Here is a 25,090-nt window from a genome sequence, read left to right on the forward strand (position 1 = left end):
ATAGGAGATTATCAAGATAATGGTTCATATTGAGTAATATAATATATATATTTCATAAAAATAAATTATTCAGTTAGGCTAAATGATATAAAATTTCCATTTTATATGTCAAAACCAGTTAAGCAGCAGCAATTTCACATGTCCCAGCCAAATACTAATGTTGGCTATAAAGAAAATTTTTGTGAAGTGAATATTCTGTTTTTTATTGCTTTAATTTTTTTTCAGAGGCTCCTTTCCCTGAAGACACAGTCAAAAACTTTGGCTGTGCATCATGTTGGGCATGGCTGGAATTCAACACATTATTTTTGCTTAGAGTCTTGTTTCCACTGGAACAAGAGTTCTCAACCCTGGCTGCTCACAGAATCCCTGGGGAACCCTTAGAATACTGATCCTACCCCAGGCTGATAAGTCAGAACTCTGGGCTTGGGATGTGGTGGGGCAAGGCTCGGCCTTGTCTGGTGGGCTCTGTAGGTGGCACAACGGTGCAGCCAGGCTTGAGGACCACTGCTTTGAGAAGAGTCTGCATTTCTTTTCTGTGTCACCTCACCTCCTGACCTATTCCCATATCAGACTTTGAACCCAAGAGACCCAAAGACAAAATATGTAAAATAAGCTTAACTTAGTCAGCTCCTGTTTTGGTTTTCATTCAATAGAATATTGATTGAGCAGCTACTAGGGCCTTGATCCCATAGCTGAGTATTTTTTTGGAAAATCATGAGAGTTTAGGAAGGAGTTTGGCCTCCTTAAAAAGCCAGGCAATTAAACAAGCTATCCAGAGACGAACCTATAAAGATAGACAGCAGATTTACTGCCCATGTAGGGCTGGTGTGAACTGCTGAAGGGGGTGGAGACGTGGAGTGATTGCAGTCTGTATGTTGCTTGACTCTGAATACATTAAACACCATTGACTTGCACGATTTAAGTGAGTGGATTGTATGCAATTGTTAATTATATCTTACTAATGCTCCTATTTTCTTTTAAAGCCAAAAAGTTGTCTTTCCTGGTAAATCCAAACACTAAATAAGTGACTTGGGAAAAGCAAAGGAGATGCTGTGCATAGTAACCCATTCCTTTCAAGAGTGGTGGCATTTACAACAGAGCATCACTAAAGCCAAATGAAGCACATCCTACTTGGAGACATGTAGTATGGCCACTTACATTTCAAACAGCTCCTGGGTGTTCAGAGGGATAAGAGGGCCCACAAGGCGTAGATGTCAAAAGTGAGAAAAGGACAAGAATGTTCAGGGAGTTCACTGTCCCAAGCATCTCCATTAGATTCATTTATTTAGTCATCACACAGCCATCTTCATTTTACCAAATTGAAACTAAGGTACCCAGAAGGGATCTGGTTCAAAGCCGTAAGTGGTGGCGTGTGGAGCACCTTAAAGAGTGGGGAGGACTCTGATGGGAGTGTGAAGATGAGAGCATGTGAAGCGACTGCGGACAAGGAAGTGTGAGTGTGCCAACAGGACAGACAGTGGCATAGAATTGGGCTTGGCTCAGCTAATAGTAGAGGAAGTAGCCACAGGGAGGCCCAGGGAAGGCTTCTGAGATCTCCTGACTATTCTAAAGAACACAAATGCATCACTGTGGACAGCTGGGTCAAAGTCGGGCTTCAGAAGGACACACACCGTGTTCTAAGTGTGCAGACATGTACCTGTGTAAGAGTGTTCATCTGCATCAGTCTCAGCATTTCACTGGTACTGGGTAGGCATCATCACAGGACCTGCCATCCTGTCTGTATCCATGACATGACCTCTGGGGAACAGCCACCAAGCAAGACATTACAGTAGTCTGAGGCAACTGCAAAGTCTCCTTAGGAGCTGCCTTATGATTCTTCATTCCTTTTGGTGGCAAAACCCTGGTTGAGGAGAACATCCAAAGAAAGTGTCAAATGCTGAGAACGTGTAACAGCCAGTGAGTCTTGTTGGGGAGTTGGGGAAGAAAAGCCTGTTTTCACCTCCCCCAAAGAGGAGCAAATAGAGCTTCAGCTTGTCCCTTTCTCCCTCATGGGATAGCTACCCTAGAATGGAAGTGGAGGAGGAGAGGACAGAGGAGTCTGGGTCCATCTAGAGCCTCAGGCTGACGATCTGGTTTCAGATCAGCTCCTGAGCGTCAGGCACAGTAGCCTTTAACCCCTGTGCACTCAGTGCCCTCCACTCTCTCGTCTTAGCTTGCTCTAGCACAAGCCAGTTCATTCATGAGAGTTTTCCCAACACCTCTTCTTGTTCTAACTCCCTGTCCACCTTGGATTTTCATAGCAAGGCTCAGTGCCTCACTATTGTGTGCACTATTGTCACCTCCAATCCAGACACCACAGTGCATCTCTTCTTTCCCTGCAGCCCTATTATACCCTGCCTCACTCTTTTGCCCTTGCAGTAGCCTTTCCTCTTAGTGACGCCAGCCTGCTCCCCTGTCTGACCTCCTCTGAACTCCTGGACCCCTAGTTGCTTAAACCTCCCTCCAAACCTCTTCTCACTTATTATCTCCTGTTTGTCCTGGTAGTTGACTCTGCCTATTCCCTGCCCTCCTCGTCACCCTGTCATGCAAGAGATGCTGGATGAAACAAGTGTGAGTCATTGATTAGTCCGGGAATGCTTCCTGAGGCAGGGACGAAGGGTGATAATTGTGCTGTTGTCTAAACCACCTCCCTTGGGGGAGGGGCGGGGGGGGGGTGGAGAGAGCTGAGCATCGGAGGTGTCCCCAAAGCACAGCATCTCAGGTGTGCTCTTCCATTCTTCCTCTGCCTCCCATTTCTCTGCAGCCTGGAACAATTTGTTCTCTGAGTCTCTCCTCACCAAATTCCCACCCCCCAACATATACATAACCCACCTCACCCCCCGTTCCTTACCCACTCACACTCAAGAGTTCATTTATTCTCTTACTTGCTGCATCTACAGCCTTGGGTTTTTGTATTTGCCCCCTGTCTGGGAAAAAAATTACTACAATAATCTAAACCGTGAGGGTGGAAGCTCTGGCTGATTCCTGGAACGTGGAAAGGATACAGAGCATTGGCAGGTAAAGACAGATTGTCAACTTTACTTTGGAGTTCCCAGTGGTGTGTTAAGGCTCAGGGGAGTGGGAGTGGAAGGGGGCGGGTAGAAAAACTAATGATAAAACTTGTTAATAAACTGGTGAAACTCCAGGTCCAGCCAGCTAGAGGCGGCTTCTCCCTCTTTTCCTAAATGAGATGCCATTAGCCTCTCTGTGGCTTCAAAGTGAAGAATTGAAAAAGGACAATTTTGAGGGAGGGCGGGTGTTAAAAGAAAGAGCCCCATGTTAACTGCTGCACTTGAATTCCAAATGCTCCCCGCCCCCCCCCCATCCCTTCTTATTCTGTAGCACATCAGCTTCACCCCGAGACACAAATAGGCCAAAGTGGAGATGTGTTTATTCTTGTTTTACCCCATTGCAAATGCAACAAATCAAGCTGCTTACTTCATGCTCATGAAGTGAATGGCCAAGCCAGAACCGAGGTCAGAGGTCTTGTAGTGAGCATAGGAACTTTTGAAAGTGGATGAGGGTTATATTCCCTGTAAAACAAAAGGTGGTCCCACCCCTGGGCCGTGAGTGATGGTGAAACTCTCCAACTGAACTGCATTTGCTTCTGAAATACCATCCATTGGTATCCAACGCAGCCTCTCACCTATTGGGGTTTGAACAGACATGCAACACAGCAAACAAAACAAATGAAACAACAAAAACAAAAATTAAAAAAAAATCCCTCCATTCTGGGATTAGCACTGTATCTTCACTGGTTCCTATCCCCTCTTCTCAGAGTAAGTCCTAAGGGCCTGTGTGCTGTCTGACCCATGCATTCCAGGAACTCATGGCAAGGGCTGGCTGTACTGACTTTGTTTGTTCCCTGCCTTTAGCATGCTGCTTATGCCCAGAAAAGGCAGATGCCACAGGCCAGCTCAAATCCAAGGAGTACTTTATGATTTACAATATAATATACCATATAACTGGATCAGCAAAGGCATAAAGGGGAGAAAGTTCTTAGAATACCCACAAGTAGTTAATACCACTGAATTGGCAGTGGTTAAAATTCATCCTATAAAATCTTATAAAAATCACGTCTGCATATTGTCCTCCACCACTCTCAGAAAACATGACAATGCATAGTTTTTTTAGAACTGCCTCAAAGCAAAGGACAATAGTATTTTAATTTGTTGCAAGAAATTCAAAGAATCTGGAGACAGAGAGCTCTTGTCTGAATTTAAACATCGCGTTTCACACCGTAATTCTTTATACCAAACACTGTCGCCTGATTCTTTCAACAAAAGACCTCTTTGTTTTGAGAACCAAGAAAAACCCTAAACTCACTAAGACAACATAACAGGCTCTTAAAATTACAAAATGTAAGAGCTAAAATGCTGTGTTTGGAGAATGTAAATTAGAAAAATATTTAAGTTTTGTTAATTAGTAAATAGTTTCAGTTTTTAAAAAAAACCTTGGGTTTTGCTCTATTTTAGGGTTTTGTAGGGTATTTTCTTTGTGTGTGTGTGTGAAGTTTATGGAGGTCTTTGGAGGGGGCATATCTCTCTTATCTGACTATATCATAAGGACAGATGGTGTGAGAGATAATAACTTTCTCATACCCTTGCGTCCTCTCAAGGTCAAGTATGCTACTTTTGACCTTTGGCCTCCAAGTGTATCAGTCCTGAGCTCATGAGCTCACACACGCTAGAGCTGAGAACCTCTGTGACAGGATAGGGTAGAAGCATGCCTCAAAGGCACAGTCAGAGTCCTCGACTCATCCTCCCAAGTAGACCATCACTGTGGTGTCCTATGCAGCACCATCACTGTAGTGTTCTCCTGTGCTTTAGAAACTCCTTGGAGATTTCCCTTCCCACTGCTATCTTCCAAAGGTAGGAGAGCATCCACTGCTTTTCAGGTTTATATCTTCAACTAAGCAGGAAAAGCCCCGCGTCCATCCTCACCCTGTGGAGTGTCTCTGCAAGTTGTCATTACTCTTAAACCACTGTGCAAACGAGGTGGTCTCCTGTTGCAGGCAGGTAGGCAATATGCATGCTGCACTTTGTACTTTCTTACTGCGTGTGTGTGTGTGTGTGTGTGTGTGTGTGTGTGTGTGTGTACACAAAACATATACAGAAAACTGTCAAGTTCTAAGAAATCTTAGCTCCATTCCATCAGTGCCTCACAGCCAGAGCCCGTGTCCCATGTGAGCTGCTCTGTACTCGGCACTGTGGCTGGAAGGTGAAGGGAGTCTTCTGGCACAGGAGGTAAAGCCTTCAGCTGGACTGACCTAGTAGTTTGTTTAGATAATGTTTGCCAAAACTTGTGCAAGTCCAAGACATACTTAATTACATCAAAGAGGAGAATTGGGCGCACAGTCTCATTCTTTGCCAGAGCTATTAGCAATCATTAGCTGCTGGGAGAGGGGAGACAGCTTTTGGTAAGAGCGTTGCTCCTGCCAAGCTGACTGTGCTCTAGTGGAAAGCCACGTACCCACAATTATTTGGGCAGCACAAACTGGTCTTGAAGGGTTCAAAAAGAAAGAAAGAAAGAAGCAAAGGAAGAGAGAGAGAGACAGAGAGAGAGAGAGAGAGAGAGAGAGAGAGAGAGAGAGAGAGAGAGAGAGAGAGAGAGAGAGAGAGAGATCTAAAGTTGAGTGGTTAGGGAAGGGGGCTGGATAGGGGAAAAGCTGGGACAGGCTGGGTAGATATGATTAAAACATGTGCAAAACTCTCAGAAAGCTTTTTTAAAAAACGATTTATCTCTTTTATAATAGGATGTATTTTTCTGATAAAAAAGAAAATATTTATGAGAATAACTGGTTCTTGACTCAAATTGCATCTGCTTGTAAGGACTCAGAAGGTTTTAATCATATGGAACCATTTTTTTAGACACTGTTTTCTCCACGTAGGACATTTCTGTCTCTCCTGACTCCTCCAGCTTTGTTACTGCCTTCAAGTTGTGCTAAAGTGTTCTCTTTCTTAGAAGAAGCCTTCTGTGGTCTGCTGAGACACTCCTGTTTCTGAAGCGTGCTGTGCTCCCACATTGCAGAACATATCGTGCGTACTGCTTTGTAACCATCCAGAAACTTCCCACCGTCCCTGCTACTAAGTAATGTTCTCAAAGACCAAAAAGCAAACAGCAGGCAAACATCTAGTGACCATTTTGTCAGTATCTCCTGGCAGCTTATTAGGCACAACATATATATCCAGTAAATTGTGAGTGAGTGAACAGAGTCCAGTCAGGGAAGCCATTTGAGAGCATAGATTTCATCTTCATCTGTATCCATATCCTCACTGGATGCAGTCAGAATTTCTCCAGAAAAAAATCCTCTAGGCAGGCACTCCTGTCTGTGGCCTGGGTGTTCTGCCAGAGAGATCTTCTCTGCCTCTAAGGCCCTGTTATGTGTTCTAGATTCAAGTTATGATGACCTTCCTACTTTTAAGCCTCTGAATAAAATGATTCTCCTCCTCCCCTCATACACACAGAAAAGATTTAGGCATTAATGCTGTTATGACTACTCAGATACAGGTAAAATTGGAGACAAAGAATTGACAGCTAATTAATCTCTTTGAATCTTACAGTAATCCAAAGAAGCAATTTACCTGTTCCAATTAGATGGTGGTACTTAAGGGTCCAGTGTGGTCTATATGGTGCAAAGAGCACATTCCTACTGCCCACCCTAAGGTCTCTTCTTACTTAGCCATCTCTGATGATCAAAACAATATGTTCTAACAGGTCCACCTCAACCTTAGGCCATCTTCAGGTGGAACAGCATTAAAAGCTCAGGAGGGGCTCAAACAAAGGCAGAACCACAACACTGGCACACATACACACACACAACCTAGAAACAGACCAAACAGACACGATGAAAATCTCTGAAATCAACACACAAAACCAAGCCAGTGGATAGTCTGCAAAGGTACTCCAGACATTAATTATTCAAAGGCCAACCTTGCCAATGAATGGTTCTCGGGAAATTGGACATCTATATGCATAAACATAGAACTTCCTTCTTTCTTGCCATATGCAAAAGTCAATATATATATATATATATATATATATATATATATATATATATATATATATATATATATATATATAAAACTGGGAACCATGGAAATACTAAAAAACAATAGAGAAAACACTGAAATATCCCTTATGGGCAAGGACCTTTTAGATATGATGTCAAAATGGCCTTGTGGGATAATAAAGGCTGCATGGCAAAGTAAACAGCAGAAACAGGCTGAGGGAACGAACGGATCCTCAAACTATTCATCTAACAAAGAATTAACGTTTGAAGTACATAAGAAACCAAAAAGCCAATAGCAAAACAATAGTCACCCAATTATGATGGGCAAATAGTTTTTTTTTAAGAGAGAAAAAATATTTATTTTGACTTACAGTTTGAAAGTGCAGACTGTAATTATGGGGAAAGCATGGTAAGATGGGGAAAGGTAAGGTATCCTAGGGGAGGGGAGGTACGATGGGGAAGTGAGGGATGGTAGGGAAGGTGTGGCCTGATGGGAGAGGTGTGGCCTGATGGGAGAGGTGTGGGGAGGCATGGCATGTGAGGAAAGTATAGCAATGGTAGGGGAAGCATGGCGAGGTACGGGAGGCATGCAGGCAGGAGGGTGAGGGTACTTGCTCACATCTTGGGGAAATAGCCAGAGACAGAACGAGAAGCAAGATCAGGTTATAAAACTTCAGTCCTCCCCCATGCCCTCCCCACCCTCACCCCCACACCCACCCCCAGTGACCCATTTGTTCCAGATGACCTGACCCTGCTTCCCAAAGGCTCCACAGCCACTCAACACAGTGCCACTAGTGTTCTAAATTAACAAGAATGTTCATTAGTGTAGCCATACTGGAAAACAGTGAGTCGACGCCTCAAAATATTTAAGATAGATCTCTAATGTGATTCAGCTGTCCTAGTTTTGGATATGCACCCAAAGGAAATTGACAGCATATCAAGGCGATATCCACACCATTGCATTTACTGAGGCATTATCTACAAAAGCATAAGCTGACGAGTCCAAAGAAACGCCCACTGGTGAATGAATGGCTGGAGAGATGTGTATGCATCATCCAGCTGCATCAAAGAACACAAGCCTGTCATCTGCAGCAAGGTGGGTTGACCAGGAAGTAAGCTAGGAGGAGAAAGAGAAATGTAACATGTTTTTTCCCCCATTGTAGACACTGAAGCAACTGGCCTGAAAGGAAAAAAGCAAGTGGGAGAGGTTTAAAAGTTTGGAAGGGACGAGTGAAGAAGAAATTAAGCAGAGTTGGGTAACAGGTTCCAAGATGCACCTGGGTGGGAGGGATAAGGACCTGTGTAGTGTGGCTGAGGGAGAGACTAGTTTACAGCAACCTATCATGTATTCTGAGATGAATCAGGAGAGAGGAGTTCAAAAGCCTCAAACAGCAGTGGCAAGGAGACAGCCATGCTGGTGACCCTGCCTCGACCTTTACATGCTGTGTAGATCCACTGGAGTTTCTCATTGCATGTCATATACATGTATATGTTAACTACAAGAAAAAATAAGCAAGTAGCACAATAAAATAAAGCTGAGGAGAGAAATGGAGTGTCGTCCACAAGCCAGTGACACATGCTGAGGAGCCCTCAGGACTGTGAAGACAGAGGCAGTGATGGCTTTTTCCGGCTGGCCAGAGGGAGGAGGGTTAGAAAATGGGTCAAGGGCAGCAAGGATTCTGTCCATGAAGGGAATAGCACACAGAAACCACATAGCCTGGACCCATCATTGGCTTTGATCCCCTCTTCCGGTTCAGAACCTGCAGCATCCCTGAGCAGTGGGACATCCAGAACTTTCTGTCCCTCAGAGCTTCCCATGTGCACAGCTTAGCAAGAACGAGGCTCCAGACTCAGAGCCAGAGAACAGGGCCACAGTGTTTGTGGAAGTTTGTTTTTAGTCTTCCATGGGCTTTGTCCTCATGTGTTTCACTAGACGACCCACTGCTCCATAGAGCTACGAGAAGCCTGGCAGGGCAGGCCTTTAAGTCCCTTCTGTAGGCCTGATTCACTGCCTGACATCGAAAACCTAACCACATAATCCATTTGTCCTAATTTGATTTTTTTTTTTTCTTTTCCAGAGGCTTCCTTGGCAGCTAGGTTTTCTCATTATGACATGATTCATCCCATTAGGATAAGAATCTCAGGCGTGATTCATCTCAGTAGATATTAAGGTGGAAGTTTCCTGTATAACAGCCCCGTTACATTCGAGCCATGAGTAACTTCGGCAAGAGATGCCCCGCCCTCTAGCAGGCACTGTTAGTTTTGCCCCATGCTGGATTTAAACCCAGAAGCTTTGATGCATGGGAGATGACTAGGATTTCAGCAGTGCCCTCTGTGTCTCATTCTAGAAGGATGGCATGGAGGGGAAGGCTCGTCTGAGGAGCACAATCAGAGAGGAAAGATAATATGTCTTCTTCAAGTCCATGGTAGCAGATCTGAAATGCTGGCAGGAATCGGAATCCTGTGGAGAGCCGGCTAAACACAGATTGCTGGGTTCTGGTTCCAGAGTTTTGTTTGCAATATGATATTTTAATTAATGAACTGATTGATAATTTCACCCATGCATTCATCCACCACTCTTCCTCCCAACTCTTTCCAGAACCACCTCCCACTCGCCCACCCCCTTACAACCTTTCTGTTTTCTTTTTTCACTTTGTGCTGTACACATACATAAGGGTGTGGAACCACCCACTGGAATGCGGTCGGAAGTACTGGGAGCCACAACCTTAGAGAAAACTGACTCTCCTAATCCCTGCAGCTATCAATGATCAGCTCAGGACGGGGATTCAGAAGTCCCCCCTCCCCAACATCCCTCCCCCGCCGCCTCCCTTCCCAGGCCGGCCCCGTTGGAATGTTGACCAGCGTGATCATGCGCAGTGTACCACAGTGGCCATGAGTTCATGAGCGCAGGCCCAGAAGACACTTTTTGCGTTGGGTGCTCTCCAATTCCAATCTTCAGCTCTTGAAATGGTCCATGAACATCACAGGGAGGGGGTAATACAGACATCTCAGTAGTAGCTGAGCACTCTTCAGATACTATTTCTCTTACTCGCTCTCTCTCCTCTCTACGGCTCTCTCTCTCTCTCTCTCTCCTACTCCTCTACTCTCTCCCCCCCTCCCTCCCTCCCTCCCTCCCTCTCTCTCTCTCTCTCTCTCTCTCTCTCTCTCTCTCTCTCTCTGTTTCTGCATTAACTGCCATCCACTACACAAGGAAACTTCGCTGATGAAAGCGGCAGTCATCGACAGATACTGAGATAGGACCGCAAGGGCAGTTTGACACTATGTCTGTTTAGCAGAATGATAGTAGTTGATTTACTTGTGAGGCCTATGAGGCCCTCCATTGTGGGTTCTTGGCCAGACTTACAGTACCAGGCATATGTTTCCTCCTGTGGAAGGGATCTCAGGTTTTTGATTCAGCACAGCTGAGGATTGCAACTCTAACAAGTTCCCAGGTGGTGCTGCCACTGATGGTCTGTTGCCCTTATTTTGAGACCCAAGGCCATAAGGCTCCAATTATTTCTCCATTGTATCCTCTCTCTCCACTGTTTGCAGTGTGTCCCTGTGCTGGCAGCAAGGGGTTTAATAAGAGATGGTCCCCACAGCATGGCAAAAGAGCAAACAGTGACTTTCGTGGTTCATAAGAAACACCACTAGAAGGTTTTGCTTTGAGTGTGGTTGGAGCACCCGAAAGAAAATGCTTATTTCTTGCTGATGACCAGACAAAGGAAGCCATGTGGACTAGAAGGAGTTGTGGGGAAGGGCATTTGTTGCTGTGAAATTCTCATCTCATCACCAGTGGGATATCCTCTTACCCTCCTGAGAGTCTCCCACGGTTAATGAAGGTTCAGCTCGCTTCCTGTAGAAGTCGATGCTACAACCCCATCTAACTGGCATGGTGCTCACAAAACTTTTATTTTTGGCTCTTTGGAATCGTGTTTGGTCAGTGTCTTGTGCATGGTCTCAATACTCTCAGGAGAATGGAATTCTCCACACAGACTCTGGAATGGAATGTGGAATCAGGAGCAGAAGAAACACAGACTGCTGCCAAAATGTGACTCCCCATCCTGAGCATTAGGTCTCTAAGCCACTGCAGTCACCGTCCCTCCTGTTTTTCTTCACCCCTTGGCAATTTGGTCGTTCTCTTTAATTATTGCCTTTGAATTACAACCCATGAGAAATTGCCTTCAACCTTTGAGAATTTTCTCAAACACTGCTTTTAGATTCCAGCCATTAAGAGAGGTTTCTATTAATGCCAGCAAAAGGGGATTCCAAACCAATACGCCATCTACAACTTTTATTTCACTCTGGCAGGGAAGCCCCCCACACTGTTACTCACCTGTTAACTTATGATTAACAGAGCTCAAATAACTTTGACCTTCTAGGCCAGGATACCCTAAAAAGCATATTATGGGGGAGGACATGGGTGCTGTTGGAAATAGATGTACAATCCCTACTGAAGTCACTACTGGTATTGAAGCACACTGGTAAGGAGGAGGAAGGGAGCATAAGAACCAGTGCTGGTGCTAGAAGGACAGGTCCATGGGTAAGAACACCAGCTGCTCCTCCAGGGGACATGCATTTAGTTCCTAGCACTCACATAGTGGCTGTAACCCTAGTTCCCGGGGATCCAGTGCCCTCTGTGGGCATCTGCAGATTCTGCCTGCGTGTGGCACACAGATGTACAAACACCCATACGTGTAAAATAAACAAATCTTTTTTAAAAATTTAAAGCAGTATGAAGGTCAATGAATAGCCTCCTTCCCAGCACAGGAAGGTGAGTATGCGTCTGAGAACAGAAACTCTTTTTGTTGTTGTTGTTGTTTGTTTTTGTTTTTATTTATTTTATTTTATTTTATTTTTGTTGTTGTTGTTTTCAAGACAGGGTTTCTCTGTGTAGCCTTGGCTGTCCTAGACTCCCTTTGTAGACCAGGCTGGCTTTGAACTCACAGTGATCCACCTGCCTCTGCCTCCCGAGTGCTGGGATTAAAGGCCTGTGCCACCACTGCCCGGCAAGAACAGAAATTCTTAAAGGACCTTGGTGACAGTCTGGCTTGCCCTTCTGTTGCCAACGCTAAGAATACTGGGCCAGGTGTGATGGAGCACACCTTTCATCTCAACACTGGCAGGGGGAGAGGGAGGAGGATCTCTGTAGACCCAGCCCAGTCTACAACTAAAAATATAATCATGGTGCACGCCTCTAGTCCTAGTACTTGGGAGACAGAGACAGGTAGATCTCTGTGAGTTTGAGGTCAATCTGGTCTGCATAGTGAGTTAAGTGTGTGTGTGTGTGTGTGTGTGTGTGTGTGTGTGTGTGTGTGTGTTTACATATGTACACATGTTCATATTTGTGAGTGTAGACTCATACATGTAGTAGTGTACGTGTGTGGAAGACACAGGACAACCTTGGATTTCAGTTCTTGCCCTGTACTTTAATACAGGATTGTTGTTTGCCACTGTGTAGACCAAGATAGTTGGCCTGTGAGTTTCAAAGACTTCCCAGTCTCTGCCTCCAATCTTGCCATAGGGCCAGTGGCATTACAGACATGTGCTGTCTCTGTATGGGTCCTTTGAATTTGGACTCAGACCATCATGCCTATCAGTTGCCAAGTTTTAATTAATTTATTTGGTTTGCTTGCTTACTGTCGTCATCCCTGTTGACGTGGTGCTCCTCTGTGGATTGCCAGTCATTTGGCTAGGAATAGCATATGTACTCAGTAAGTAGGGATGTATTGTTAAACCATTGAAGGAGACAATGAACACATGGCTGTTTAGCAAGCTCGGTGGTTATATTGTGACATGTTCATTTTATCTCAAAAATAATATTGACCCACTTAGGGCAGTAGTCTGTCTCCTTTTCAGCACATTCTCCTACTACATTAATCAAGTGGGTAAACTTTTACATGTTTTTTCACTTTGTGATTTTAAAACTATAAATCTCCATATAAAGGAAACACTTTTGTTCTTTCGTTAGTCATAACTTGACTGTTTAAGAAAGTAACTTAGCATGAAAAGGCAAAGCATGAATAAAAACGACATCATTGTTAGCATCACTGAGACCACTTGCCAAATAATAGTGGCATCATAAATCCCACAGTTGAGCTGTGTGACCATGCATGGACCAACAGATAAAGCTAGGTAAAGGAGTAGGATAAATGTGACTCAGTCATGCCTTGGCCATTCATTAGCTGTGTAAGGTTGGCTATGCTTCTCACCTGTAAAATAAGTTACCATGTGGGGTCAACACAGACATGGCCAACACCTCACCTGACGTCTGTCGCAGTGGCTTTCCACAGCAGTCATTTACTTGCTCCACGAGTCTGTGAACTACCTGGCTGTTCTTCTAATCTGGAGCTGGCAGTATCTATGTGGCTGTCCTGTGCATCTGTGGCAACAACTGGATTGGCAGCAGAGGACCTGGGAACCAGGATGGTTTCACTGCAAAGCTGTATCTTGGCAGACCAGCATCTGGCATGACAGCAGCAACTGAGCTGCTATCTGGCTAACTAGGGCCTCTTCATATCGTGGTTATTGAAAAGCCTAAAGCAACAAGAGAGAGCAAACCCCATCAACAAAATAGTTTTGTAAGGTTCTGCGTGAGTAAGTTCTCACTGGGGAAGCAAGTGACAAGGCTAGCCAAAGTTAGTAAGGAGAGAAAGCACAGCAAGTTTTATAGCTACGACAGTCAGCACAGTCACCACTGTCACCCTTTGCTAAGCTCCGGATGCTCTTTTGGTGCATTGTCTTTATCAGAGACTGCAATTCCAGCCTCAGCATTATGAGGCAGATGTGTCCATGTCCATATAGTGCAGAGAAAAGCATTGAGGTTCAGCAGGCACAGCAACGGTTTATTCAGAGAAGATCACCCAGCTGGGAAGCAGGGGAGGGAGCTAGGAGGCAAAGCAATGCTCCAGAGCCTTCGTTAAGTAATGAGTACTGCTCTTCCTGCTGTGTCTATACCAGATGTCCAAGGCTCCTTCCCTTTTATAAGGGAATGATCTGGTAATGAGATGGTAACTTGGTTTGGGGACATTTCCTAATTATTACCATATTAACTATCACCCTGTCCATGGCTCAGCACTATTTTCTTTCTTTCTTTTTACCACACACACACACACACACACACACACACACACACACACACAAATTATATAATCGCAACCTGCCAAGTTCATTTAGTGTCACTTGTACGTGTTTGATCCCAGGACTGACCACTTGGTATTGGATAACCAATTAAGGCGCTCATCCCTGGGGAAGACTAATTTTACTCCGCTCACAGCATTGCTTAGTTGCCTGTAGCTCTTTGGCTAGCAGTGGGACTCTGTGAGACTTCCCACGCGCACAGTAGCATGTCTATCGCTGTTGCCCTTGTGGGGGAATCTTGTCTAGGAGCCATATTGTTGAGATGTCATGAGTGAAGCTTCCCTGTGGTGCATAGGTGACACAATCTCACCGAACCACACATTGATTCCTGGGTCTCAGGCGTTTACCATCTTTCCGTCCCCTTTTCTAAGATGCACCCTGAGCCTTTGGTGCAGGACTTGTGTTGTAGATGTACTCACTGGCTGGGCACCCTAGAATCATCTGCTCTCTACATCTTGGCCAGTTGTGTTTTTCTATAGTGATCTCCATCTATTGCGAAGAGAAGTTTCTTTGATGAGGGGTGAGAGCGACACGTAGCTGCGGGTCTAAGTATAGGTAGTTAGAACGCATTTAGCAATGTGCTGGCTTAGTAAAGCGGTAGTGCTAGGTTCTCCTCTTAGATCCATGGCCTCGCTAGCCCCACTATATAGTTGGCCGTGTATCTAGTACCAGGCATGGTCTCCCTCCCGTTGAGTGAGCCTGAAGTGTAATGAGATAGATGCTGGTGACTGCTAAGACACGAGCGCCGCTATTGCACTCCTAGGGATATTATGTCATGCTGGTCACTGTGCTTCACATCAAGACAAGACTATTGGTTGCTTCCCTCAGTTGGGAGCTTGCATAGCGCGAGGCACAGTCCTTTGAGAATACAGGGAGGCTTTCTCCATATACACTCAGCAATTAACCCAGGAAGAACGTAGGCAGGACACACTGGAGAAGCTCCATGCATACTTATTGTATAAATCTACATGTTTATAACCAGATGTTGGACACATGTGATCATCTAAGAGAGGCAGAGACTGGTGCCACCTGGTGAAACCTTTTGCTTCATGTGACAGTAGAGAAATCCTTCCATGTGATGTCTTGTGGGAGGTTCGGTGCTATGAGACTGTCCAGATGTTCAGGGAGTGCTGGAGATTCACATGTACATATAGACTTCACTGCTATTGAAACAATGTTTGATGAAGCCAATTTGATGCCTGAATCTGGCTTGTAGCTATCACTTTGTGACCTCCACATATTAGGTGCTTATTGGCACTTCCCTATTGCATTGCAACTATCCTGAAGGCATGGTAAAATTAAAAATAAAACAGGTGGAGATGGAGCTGTGGGATAGTGAGAAAAAGGACTTTAAAAGAGTTCTGGAGGTGGAAAGACCAAGAAACTGGGAATAAGAAAAGTCTACTATGGCTGCCTATCTGTGCACTGCAGTTAGAATAATAAAAGTAGATCTTCCTGATATATGTTAAATGCTGAAACTGGCAGAACATGAGGGTATGTTTTTATTTGTTTGTTACTTGGGAAGCAGCTTGATAGGAATACGACTTGCTTGAGAAATTTTTGTTGTTTAGGGAAATTCCCTTTATTCACCTGCATGGCACATGCTGTCAGACAGTTCAACCCTCCATGTGGGTGAGAGCTGAGATTGTGCCCCTCACCAACAGTCCTGCCTAAGATCAGACAAATTTTATTAAGGCCTTTATTTTAGCTTTGGCATTGAGATAGCGTCTTGTTTGACCCAACCTATCCTCAGAACCCAATCCTCTGTGTCAGCCTCTGGAGTCCTGGGGCTGAGTGTGTACAGCCATGCTCCACTGGGCCTTGGTTTATAACACATGGTGTTCTATGTTCCTTACCAGATGTGGCAGCATCCTGTTAACATTAGACATCTGTCATGTCTTGGCAGTGACCTTGGCCTGTGCATGAGGTCTGAGAAAGCCCCTCTGTAGAGACTCCTCCAAAGGAGGCATACTCAATCTGGGCCTATAGCATGAGGGCACTGGCATTGGTTCTCACCGTTCAATGCTTTTTAATTAATCAGCTTTTTAATCATTTTTACCTCTTTGTCTTCCACCACTCCATTAGTGCTGGATGTTGGTGGCTTTTTGTTTGTTTTTCTCTTAATTTTGTTATTCCCACCTAAAAGTATCCTAGAAAACATGAAATAGCTCTTATCAATGGAAGACAAATAGAAGTTTCCATGGATAGGATCTATCTGTAAAAGCTCATATGGTTAAGTGAAGATGTTTCATTTAGGCAAATAGTATTTCTTTGGCAGTTCTGAACCTGAGAAGGGGCGGCTCAGCATGCCTTTGATGCAGTATATGCCACGTTCTACAGCATCAGAATGATGATAGTTGCCCCTTCTGAAATTAACTGCTTTGTCCATCATTGACTATGTACACAGCTCACATCTTGAAAGCATCAGCCAGTGGAGAATTACTACAAAAGGTAATAAAAGATTGCAGCAATTTCATGAGCATTTCTGCCAAGGAGCATTACTAGAGCATATGAGATGAACTTTGGGTATATCAATGTTGAAACTTAAGCAATAAAGTGATGCCACTGGGAAAAAAAATCTTTTTTTTTAATTAAAAAAAAAAGAAAAGTCTACTAGATTTGAACAAATTATATTGGACCATGCTTTGCCTATAGGCTAAGTGCCTTTTAGAAAACAGTTATTAGTCAAATAACATGACAAACACTCAAATATCCAGTTAAGCAAAACAAAATAAACTTCTTTCCAGCCTTTGTAGAAGATATTCCTCTGAACAGTAGAAATCTCCAGGAGGGTGGCTATTTACCGTGTTGAAGTTTCTGTGATCAAGGAGTCTATATGTCTTGCCATTCCTTCTAGATATAAGGTTTTGAGAAAAATACATTGGCAAAGCTGAACAAAGGACCGGACAGGCCATTAGGAATCCATGAAGTGTTATACCAGGTACAGTTCATAAAGCAGTGGTTGTGGGCGCAGTAAGCCTGTGGGGCAGCTTGGCATGAAAAGAAAGTAGGCAACCTATTAGTAACTGAGAACTGTCTGTGCGTCGTTTTAAACAAAACTTTTTTAGCCTCATTCCTCTTCTAAGAACAAACAAATACCAAGTGTCAAGGGTTGCGCCCTCTAAAGGCCTGGAACGCTCTGCTCTAACAGCAGAGGCTCTCTGTTATCAGGCTGTCTGGCCTTCCTCATTGCACAGCTAACACCTTCCAGTCTCTGCTCTGCACACCCTGCTCTATCTGCCATTGACAGGAGGACAAAGTCTGCATTTTCTAGTCTCATCATTTGGCTTCTCTCTTGAATTACCTTCCCCACTTGTTGTCGCCAGGGTCACAACTTCTTGTTAAGCTGCAGGCTATCCCCTGCTTCCCACGTGGAGCCTTTCTTAGTCTTCATGGGGGGGGGGGGGGATTCCTTCCCATGCTTGTGACATTCTGGACCAGTTAGTCCTGAAAAGCTTGTGTGGGACTCACTGTGGTGTGGATTGCCTGTATGGTCTGGTATGTGTGACAGGGTGACAAACGGAGATTGCCCTCCTTCCTTGATAACATCAATGTCTAGGGAAAGGCAGACATTGAGAATAAAGTCGTGGCCTGAGTTCTGCTTTGGCCCAGATAGGGTTAGGGTGACATTGTCCAGCCATGCATGAAGCACAGTAATAATACATCATGCTGAAGAACGGAGACTCTGCTCTCTAGTTAACAACCTCCCATCATCCCTTTAGGAGGAGTGCATCCTCTCCTAGAGAGTTACCCAATGGGTGCTGTTTCTTAGCACTAAGTCAGGTATGCTTTGTGAGTCTCCTTAGTGGATCCCACAATAATGCCAGGAAGGAGCATTATTGGCTCCGTTTTACAGAGGAGGAACCTGGCTCAAAACCTTCAAGTCACTCACTCACACTCACGACCGGTTCCCTGGCCAGTGAAGGCAAAACCAGGTATCTATCCCCCAGAATCTGGATGCAGCCCCAACATATCATTCAATTGGGCACCCTTGTCTTCAGAAGTTTAATATCAGAGAATGAAGCTAAGAATTCTCACTCTGACTCCAGGTGGCAAGGATGCATCAGCATGTGGGGAAAAGCAAAGTGTATGTCTAGGTTAGCCCAGTTTGAAGCTGTGGGGGGTTGGGGTTCTTGTGGGGATTCATAAGGACATAGTCCAGATGAAGCATGGAGTGCACAGCACCACGAAGGCACATCTGTTGTCACGCGGCCACCATCTCATTGCGGGCTATAATCTCTGTGAGATGAGAAACTGATTTCCCGAGACCCGATACAGAAACTGTGACTAAAGCAAAGCAAACTGTTCAGGATGTCATTGATGAACTCACTGTCAAGTATTGTCCCTTCTTGCCTCCTTTACAAAGCTAAAGATGTCCCTCCATGTGACATTTCTTCCATGTTGTTCACATGCTACCTGAAAGACTCTAAAAGACTCACACAAGCCAACACCTCCCTGCAATATTGTTGAGCTCCATGATGGCCAGGCCTCTTCTTCAGAGCAATGCGGAAATGCTACGGTGCAAGCAGTCTGCCTTACCCTCGGCATCTGCCTATGTCTTCTGACACAGGGAAGCACACTCTGTCCACGTTGAATAACTACCTTAGTCATTACATCCTATTGGAAGAAGACAGGTTGGGAACCTGCTCTAATCAGATCATCCTTGGTGAGTCCAAGAAGAAGGGCTCCGAGAAAATGACAGAGCAGAAATACGGTACAGGGATTAACTATTTGAATGTGAGAGAAGAGGCATGAGGAAGAGAATAAAAGCATCAAATACTTCGATGCTACCTGATAGATGGGAAGCCCATGAGTGAAATCCTTCCCCACGACCCTTTCATCTTTACTTTACTTTCTTTGTGGAACAAGAATTTCCTGTGGAGGTCAGATGGAATCATGGAGAAAGGCAGACAGACAGAGTCAGTCATGCAGGAGAGCCCAACAGGATGAGAGAAAGATTTGTCCTTGTGGCCCTACAGAACATTGTTCTCCTGTGGAGGAGGAGAAATTTGAGCTGAATATATTTTTGGTTGGTGCAACTTTAAGTGATCTGTTTGATAGCAGAGTTGTTTGAATGGCCTATTTCATAACTACACAGAGCTTCTCCAAATAGACGGTGTCTGTAGAATGTTCAGGTTAATGCATGTGTGCAGAGCTCAAAGGTGTTTGTGCTTAGACTGCCCGAGCCTCCTTTCTTAATAAGTCATCCTGGCATTTTGTCAACAAGTTAATTTGCTTTTCTAAGAAACTAGATTAATACTTCCTGTGCTTTGTGCTATTCACAGATCTACAGTGCAGTGAGAAGAGGAGAAGAAACAGAAGATACAGTTGGATTTCTTCTCCATTGCTCCACACAGCTTCCAGCCTCTGAGGCGGCCCATGGAAGGATTAGAGCTGGTCCGTACTTAAAGCAACGTGTGCGAGACACTGAGTGTGAGTACCGTGCCACCTTGCAGAGGACATCGATAGCTCAGTACGTCACCGGTTCTCTCCTCGAGGCAACCACATCTTTAGGAGCAAGAAACAGCCTTCTCAGTACCTTTGGAGGATCCACTGGACGAATAATGCTCAAAGGTAAAGTCTAGAATTTCATTCTTAACTTTTCACATTTGCCTTTAGAGAATTGTCTAAGATAACCATCCAATTGCATCTGCTGGTAGAAGATTGAGGCCACATGTCAGAAACTCTAAGAAAATGAAGCAAAAGTAGCTGTCTTGAGTAGACAGAAAAATTAAATCCCTTCAGACTTAAACAACGGCTAATATTTTAAAGTTTATTTTTGCAAAGATAGTAACTAGCTAAAGTTCTATCTTTAAAATGTTTACACTTGTTTCTTTATTTGCATGTGATGGTGGGTAGGTGAGTGTACATGTGTTACAATTGTGTGTCTGGAGGTCAGAAAACAATTTGTAGGTTCTGTCATTCCACCATTTGGGTTCCAGAGATTGGACTCAGGTCTTCAGCCTTGGGGGCAAGCACCTTTACCCACTAAGCCATTTTGCTGATCTTTAAATCTTAAAACAAACAAACAACAAACTCAAAACCCACAATTATGCAGGTGGGTAGTTTCTCCTAGCAATAACCCATAAGAGGTGTCAATTATTCTGACAAGATGTTAACAAGTAAATATGCTTGTGTTTGGGCCCAGGGGTCCTGCTCAAACTAAGGCACCAGCCAAGGACAATACAGGTGGTAAACTTTAAACCCCTTCCCAGATCTAGCCAATGGTCAGAATATTCTCCACAGTTGAGTGGAGAGTGTGATATGACTTTCTCACGTACTCTGGTGCCTCACATTTGACCATGTCCCCTAGAGGGGGAGACCTGGTGGCACTCAGAGGAAGGACAGCAGGTTACCAAGAAGAGACTTGATACCCTATGAGAATATACAGGGGGAGGTAATCCCCCTCAGGAACAGTTGTAGGGGAGGGGAATAATGGGAAAAGGGGGGGGAGGGAAGAATGGGAGGATACAAGGGATGGGATAAACATTGAGATGTAACAAGAATAAATTAATAAAAAGGAAAAAAAAAAGACACAGCCCCTCTACAGCCAACCCTGCTACTGTCAGCACATATCTCAGTGCCACCCACTACCTAGCTGATACAAAAGACAGCTGGGAGGAGTGATTTTCAAAGTCTGACTCAGCCTGTAATAATTGATTTAGCTTTTTCTACCCCTTTGTGGGGGAGAAAATATCTTGAAGAAATCAACAATATTTATAAAATGTAGATTTATTCTAGCATTTTGGAGTCTTTTATGCTGTGGTCTGGGGCATCCTGGGTATCTTCAAAACACTTTCCAGCAGTTCTAAGCATCAGAACTGCTTTCTTAGGACTCTTAAGGCATCATTTGCCTTCCGGCTGCACTGATATTTGTATTGAGGGTACATAAGTAACAGAGAATAAAACTACCATGCCTGCTCAGAAGAGCATCAAACTTAAAAAAAATATATGCTTGTGTTGAAAATCAGCTTGGAAACATAATGAAACACAGATATACACATATAGAACCAATAGCTTTCTCCTGACAAGAAGAGAGAAGATCCATTCTTCAATGTGTCCCACTGTAAAGGCACAGAAAGGCAGGTGCAGAGCAGAGAAATAAAAGCCCGTGGAAAATAAGTTCCCCAGCATCCAAACTGCCCCGTGACTTCCCATGATACATAGACAAGCAGGGCAGACACGGCAGTGCACTGGAGAACCTCCGAGACTTGCTCACCACACAGCTGTCACACACTGCTTGGCAGCCTTCCCTGGCAGGAAGCTACCAACTAGACAGGGACCATGCAAGGTTGTGTTCCACTGCCCGGGGGCTGCCAAGAGCTCCATCTGACATCCGGCTGCTTGGTCACAGAGAGTAGACACTGTCCCCCTACAGTGAGCCCTCAGACCAGGCCTAGCCGGCCAGTGACCTTGCTACTTGATCGTCAGCCTCCTGGTTCTACCCTCACATTCATCCTCAGCAGGCCTCAGAGGAGCTCCCCTTCCTCCTCCTGGTATGCTATATTGAGTGGCAAGTTGCATTGTTTTCTGCGATCACCTTAACGTGTGGGGATTGGTTTCAAATGAGTAATAGAAAGAAAACGCACAATGTGGGAATACTAGTCTGAAACAGTAAAATGGAGAAAGTTGGTGCTAGCTGTACATCCCCACTCTCATGGAACTTACATTGTCTACACTGTAAGGAATACCACCACCACCACCACCACCAGCAGCAGCAGCAGCAGCAGCAGCAGCACAGGATTGAAGTTTTCTGTGCTCTGATGTGCCCCCTGCCCTGTCCAGACACTAGCAGGACAACATTTTCCATGGTTTGTTCCCAAGACATTGAACTGAGCCAAGATTAGCATGTGGAATTGGCATGGTTTCCACGTTTGTGACTGCATGGCAGGGCCTCATGAGAGTTCACCAACACACACTTACCACATACCCATGCTGTACCCCATAGACTGAAGGTGTTATGGAAGATGGCACTGAAGTATTGCCAGTCAGCTTGCTTGCTATATACTTACAAGGAAGCAAGATTTGTATGCATGAAATAATTAAGGAATAACATGTAACTGTGGCAAGTTACATGTCATATAAGTGTCATATAAGGAGTGTAAAATACTCAAAGTGTTCAATGGGTAGAGATGAAGTTATATCTGACAAATGACTCAGCTTGAGATAAAAGCAAAGTCAATACATGCTACCCTCTTTCTTCTTCCAGAATACATAGGGTCCCAACTAAGGCTCCCGTTGACATGTGAAAGTAAAAACCCCTACTGCTCTGATTGTAACTTGATTTTGATTGCTGTTGTACTTCCTTGTTTGAAATAGCATCTCATACCACATCTCCCCCTGGAGTCACACAAGACCATCCGCTAATATGAGAACTTTCAGTTGTCGTCTTAAGCAGGAGTTGGAGTTTAGTTTTCTGTTTGTAGCTTCTTAATGGTTCCTAATAACTGCCAAATTAGTTCTTGCTGAATAATACCATTTGCTAGTTGGTTTTTGCTCTGGGCTTACTTCTGTTATTTCTAGTTTGTCAGCTTGGAGGCTAATTTCAACTCCATTGCTCTCTTCCATTAGAGTTTGCAAAGTTTCAAAATATCTTATATATATATATATATCTCCTTCTTCAGCATGCAGTGGAAAATAAGACCCCCAAAATGGATCGATTATCATACACACACACACACACACACACACACACACACACACACACACACACACACACACATCTATTTGGTCTGCAGCTTTCAGGTTTGAATTGCATAGCGGCACCTAGGAGGCTGAGGCATGAGCATCAGTGGTTGGAGAGCAGCCTCAGATCCATACAAGACTGTGTCTCAAGGAACCCAAGACTGCAGAAGACACTTGTAAAGAGTGTACAACACCTATTAAGTCTTAGGCCATGTTGTAGAAGTTTATTTCTCAGGAGTTATGTGGACCTTTGGACACTTTGGAGAAGTGGCACTAAGTGTGGTTTGGTTCCTAGACTTTGGTTCTCAGAATCTCTTCAACCTGTGCACAGCGGAAATCTACACACTCTCATTCCGGATGCTAGAAGTTGGTCTTCAGCAGGGTGTGGGGCGGGAAACACTAGAAGTGGGCTAAAGGGCATTTCCTGTCAAGAAGAAATTATTTTCATTGGCTATGAGTAAAGAGCTAAGACTTTGGCTGGACTTTGAGAAGAGCTTTCAGCCAGTTCTGAAATGTTACAAGGTGGCAGCTCTCGCTCTTGCTAATGGTCAGTTGCTCATACCTGGATATAAGAATCAGAAAAATTCCCAGTTACTTAAAAAAAAAAAAAAAAAAAACGGGACAAAGTGGGAGAGATGGAAAAGCACAAGATCTTTTCCCCAGAGATAAAAGGGAAGGAAGAGGGTCAAAGGACAGCCTCTCCAAGTGCATGTTTGAAGTCTGTGAAAATGAACTAGGGGAAATAGAAACAAAAAATGAGACAGAAAATTCCACTGTAAGAGGCTCACAGTCTTGGTGGTGAACGCAGGAAGTGGAATGGCGGCTATAGAAGCTGGGATAATGGGGACTGTGGAGTTAGTGGGCACAGGGTCAGTTTTCCAAGAGGACAGCTCTGGAGATGGGTAGGGACACAGCTATGTGAATGTACTTAATGCCTGTGAACTTCATTCAAAAATGTTAGGCAGGACCCTTTAATGTTTTGCACACTTTACCGCAATTAAAGAGGGAAACTGAGGTGGAGCTGGGGAAGGAAGACTCAGGAGTTTACAAAGATCTGAGGAATTTGCCTCCTGGACGTGGCTTCAGTTACAAATGGAGATTGCAGGAACCTGAAGGAAAAAATTAGGTGGAGATGCTGCCCAGCAGCTTATCATCATGCCCAAGTCAGGGCTCTGGCACCTTGCAGCTTTGCTATAGCTTATGGGATGGTCTGAAGATGGCCAACAACCAGAGGGTGATCAAAGCTGGCTTTGATCTATTAAGTTGATCTATTAAGTTGAGAGTTCCAAAAATTCAGATATTAATGATTTCTTTCTTTGTGTAAATATATGTGTTTCTATGTATGAGCTTATACTTATGTGTGTGCAGATGTGCTTGCCTGTGCGCATGTGCAGAGGCCAAAAGAAGGTATCAGGTGTCCTCTTCTGTCACCCTCCACTTATTTCACCAAGGCAGAGTCTTTCCCTCAATCTGGGTCTTTTATGTTTTGGCAAGGCTGGAAACCACAAAGTCCCAGCATGTCCCCATACTCTGAAGAGCCTCAGTGACAGGAGTGTTCTTGTTGCCGAGATTGCTACGTGGGTGCAGTCCTCACGGTTCCACAGCATGTTAGTTGGTTTTAATGTCAACTTGCTACGTGCTTAGAGTCACATGGGAAGAGGAAAATTCAACTGAGGGCATTTCCTTGGTTGTTATTTGACATGGGAGAGCTCAGGCCACTGTAGAAAGTGCTACCCCTGGGAATAACCCAGACTGAATAAGAACGCAAGCTGAGCAAGCCACAAGGAGCAAGCAAGTAAGCAGCATTCCTCCCCAGCTTTCGTTCCTGACTCCAAGTTCCTACCTTGTCTTCCCTCAGGGATAGAGTGTGCTATGGGAGTGTAAGTGAAATAAACCCTTTCCTCTGCAGATAACTTGTGAACATGGTGCTTATCACAGTAACAGAAAGCAAACTGATTTTCAAGGTAAATGCTCTTACTTGTCAGGCCGTCTCTCCATCCTCTCAAGAGACATGTTCTGATGTAAGGCATTGATCAGCCAGGATATGCCCTTAATTGTAAGGGTGTGCTAGTTCCAGATGGACAAGTGGATAGTCTATACTCTTGATGGAGTGACTTTCAGTAGTTTCACAGTTAAAGCCTCTCACTTCCTGTCCTTTTTGTCACTCCCCTCTCTCCACTAGCCCCATTAGAACCTTGAGATCATCAGTGGTAAGGGCAGCCAAAAGAATCACTAGTTTCAATAGACGCACAA

At 44.5% G+C, this 25,090-nt stretch overlaps 1 protein-coding gene across 1 annotated transcript in view; it reads left to right on the top strand.

Annotated features, from left to right (window-relative positions):
• Nucleotides 1-25,090, top strand: part of LOC127189536 (1-phosphatidylinositol 4,5-bisphosphate phosphodiesterase epsilon-1-like) — a 201,474-nt gene that overhangs the window by 20,396 nt on the left and 155,988 nt on the right. The window contains exon 2 of the mRNA XM_051146421.1: nt 19,438-19,726. Coding sequence (XP_051002378.1) covers nt 19,438-19,726 — 289 coding nt within the window. The remainder of the gene's footprint in view (nt 1-19,437; nt 19,727-25,090) is intronic.

The sequence above is a fragment of the Acomys russatus genome, chromosome 5 (assembly GCF_903995435.1).
Source record: "Acomys russatus chromosome 5, mAcoRus1.1, whole genome shotgun sequence".
NCBI lineage: Eukaryota > Metazoa > Chordata > Mammalia > Rodentia > Muridae > Acomys > Acomys russatus.